The sequence below is a fragment of the Dysidea avara genome, chromosome 4 (genome assembly GCF_963678975.1).
Source record: "Dysidea avara chromosome 4, odDysAvar1.4, whole genome shotgun sequence".
Classification (NCBI taxonomy): domain Eukaryota; kingdom Metazoa; phylum Porifera; class Demospongiae; order Dictyoceratida; family Dysideidae; genus Dysidea; species Dysidea avara.
This window is the reverse complement of record NC_089275.1, coordinates 10584636-10587458: the sequence shown is the minus strand read 5'-3', so window position 1 is coordinate 10587458 and position 2823 is coordinate 10584636. Positions and strand designations below refer to the sequence as shown.

General features: G+C 37.7%; 1 protein-coding gene across 1 annotated transcript; it reads right to left on the bottom strand.

Moving 5' to 3' along the window:
* On the bottom strand, window positions 1-2581 carry LOC136254719 (uncharacterized). The gene is made up of 4 exons (XM_066047456.1): window positions 2508-2581; window positions 363-644; window positions 157-307; window positions 1-98 (listed from the first exon to the last, which is right to left on the bottom strand). Exons 1-4 carry the CDS (start codon window positions 2513-2515, stop codon window positions 72-74), a joined length of 468 nt encoding a protein of 155 aa, XP_065903528.1. The 5' UTR covers window positions 2516-2581; the 3' UTR covers window positions 1-71.
* Window positions 2582-2823: the final 242 nt, after the last annotated feature.

Sequence of the window (2823 nt, the reverse complement as noted above, 5' to 3'; positions counted from 1 at the left end):
TATACGTATATGAGTCACACAGCATAATTATAGGAACAAATAAATAATCTACATACAATGGTGTCAATAAATCATCTTAGCCATTTTGGTAAGTATTCCTGTATGTGGAGATCACATCTATAAATCTCTTGACTCATGATTCAGAAATTTACTTACTTCAACTGTTACCGAGAACTGTTCAAAGCATTCCAGTATATCTCCATGATATTTTTCAATGGCAGAAACTGATATCAGGATATCTGTTGCCATGTCTTTATAATTTTTGGAACTTGAGTCCAAGGAGTACACAAATCCACTAATAGTATTGCTATATGTATTGGAAAGCTCAATGTAAACTATGTTATATGATAATATCGACTTACGCTGTATACATTACTGTTGGAATTCCAGCTACATAGTAGCAAGCATCAGCTGTTTCTCTGCTCAAATGGCCAAGTGTTGTATTGGACTCCATTAACTTAACCCAATATGATCTGTGATGGTACTTGTTTTGGTAATCTCGAATAAGGTACACTTGCTGAAATGTGGCTGGGTTAAGAAGAGCATAGCCATCATAAAACAGTACTCCCTTTATTGTTGCTTCAAATGTGCAGCACTTTGATACATTTTTTGTCACAGTGGTGGTGGTATGATCAACTCTGATTCTGCATTAAGATATCATTATAAATTCAAAACAGTTACATACCTATTTAATGTATGTAGGCTTGTGCAGTGGTAATACTGGCCGTTGTCCACAGACCCTTAAATGTATATAGCCTTTACAAAAATTAATAATAAATGCATACTGTAGCCAGTGGGACCCAGCTGAAACAGTTGCTAATTGATCACTAGCTAAAGTTGCCAGTGGCTACGCACATTCACTACTTCAACAATATTAAATGCCAGATACATAAATAGACTGCTATTCAATAATACTAACATTGTATACACCAATAGCTATACCATTAAAATTTATATCGCTATAGAGTGTGTGCTAACTATGAATCACATCCTATAACCATATTCTATCACAGATCTAGAGAATAGGGCATAGTCTGGCTACGCAGGACTAGGCATAAAGGTATTTGGCAGACTGGCTTTTCCACGTTGTGGATTGGCCCCATCAGTTCTAGCAGATATTCATTCTTTTTGGCACCATAATGATATAGACATTATGATTATCATAATATGATTAAAGTACCGGTAAAGGCAGAGCCTGTATACCATAAGGCTTTCAGCACAAGTGCTGAAGGCCTGCACATGGTCCTACTATACTGCTTTACTTTTACTTGATAGCTACGTACATTACCAATTGCAATTTAACTCCATAGCAAAGATATTTGCTTGCCAGCCTAGGCTAGCTATAGTGGTAATCACCTTGCAAGATATCAATGATACCAGTGCTATTCTGTAACAGCTGTTAGGGGGACTTCCCCCTAAATCTCATTCCCCACTAAAATTGTGAGTGACAGATATGTACACTGTATGCTGATTTTAGAAGTATGGCATGCAACTATCAAAAATGCCTTCCGCAAATTCAATCTCACACAGTCTGAATACATAAAATTTCTTTTATCATATAATATACACGACATTAAAAATTTCCTAGGGAACACGATATGGCTATATAGTATCAATAGTTATAGTGATGGCCATGTGAGTATTCAATATCTGAGTGCTTAAGTTTACCCAATTTCTTCTTTACATTCAAAATTCTCCTTAAATTCAATCTCAGAAAGTATAAATTTCTAAGCAAGTTTGCCTTCAAAATAGCATGCACAACCATTAGAAGGAGCTACCCCTCACAAAACCTGCTGGATTTTAACAGCTATATATATATATATATTCCTTGTCTTCAGTGAGAATGCCCCTATAAGTACCCTATTATTCAATCGCAGATATGTAGCTAGCTAGCGAATTTTTTTTCTTGGAATATATCATTTCACCCTATTTTTTTAGATTGTTGGCTAATTAGTGTCTGGTATATATCATATGGCCAATGCAATGTCTCACACAAATTGTTTATTCATGATCAGTAGTATATACACAGCATACTAAATAGTATTGTGTGCATACTGTAAGTAACACTGCATGTACTATCCTGCCAACCATAGGGTTTGTGAACTTGGAAAAGTGTAGCTAGCTATACTAGACTTTCATCCAGTCATTCCCCAAATTCTTCAGTTATTTCCCCAAAGCAGAAATCCTAGAATAACCATTGGACGATACACTGAATAAATAGCTAGCAGCTGACTAGCTGGCTGTTACACCATAGTATCTATGGTTACACCTACCGACTGGGGTAGCTACTAAGTTAGCTAACTAGCTCCACATTTACAGTGTGTGTGTGTGTGTGCGTTGAGGTGTGTGTGCTGGGAGTGTGCGTGTGTGCGGTAAGAGTGTCACAGTCTAAAGGTGAAACTTCGTAGTACATTGACAGTATTAGCAAGAGTTGGTATTAGGTTTTCGCTACATCAGTTTAAGTCAGCTAACTAGCCAGTGACTAACTAGGAACTGAACTTCATTACCTTGCCATGACTCCGTTGCCGGTGAGATTCGCTGGTTAAAACTAGGTAGTAGCTGTTCAGCAGCAGTGCTCGGGTTGTCAAGCGAAGTTTGAGTTTGTGTGTAAACAAACAGATTTGTTTGTAATTTGTTTTTGAGAGCTGCACGAAGCTGGGTCAAGGTCACGAGATTTCTCCGTAACCTAGACAATGGTCAAGGCTCAAAAATCTTCAGGGTCAAAGGTCAAAATCGAAATTCGATCTTGACCGACTTTGACCGCGGTCGCAGATCGTAGTACAGTGCCTATTGGAGTGACACCCCCTTGAGAAAAGTTAATCA

Bases quoted from the DNA above. Each gene is read 5' to 3' on its own strand.
- LOC136254719 (XM_066047456.1), bottom strand. The intron at 308-362 runs GTAAGTCGATAT...CAATACATATAG, and splicing joins CCAACAGTAATGTATACAGC to CAATACTATTAGTGGATTTG. The intron at 99-156 runs GTAAGTAAATTT...CTCCACATACAG, and splicing joins AGTTCTCGGTAACAGTTGAA to GAATACTTACCAAAATGGCT.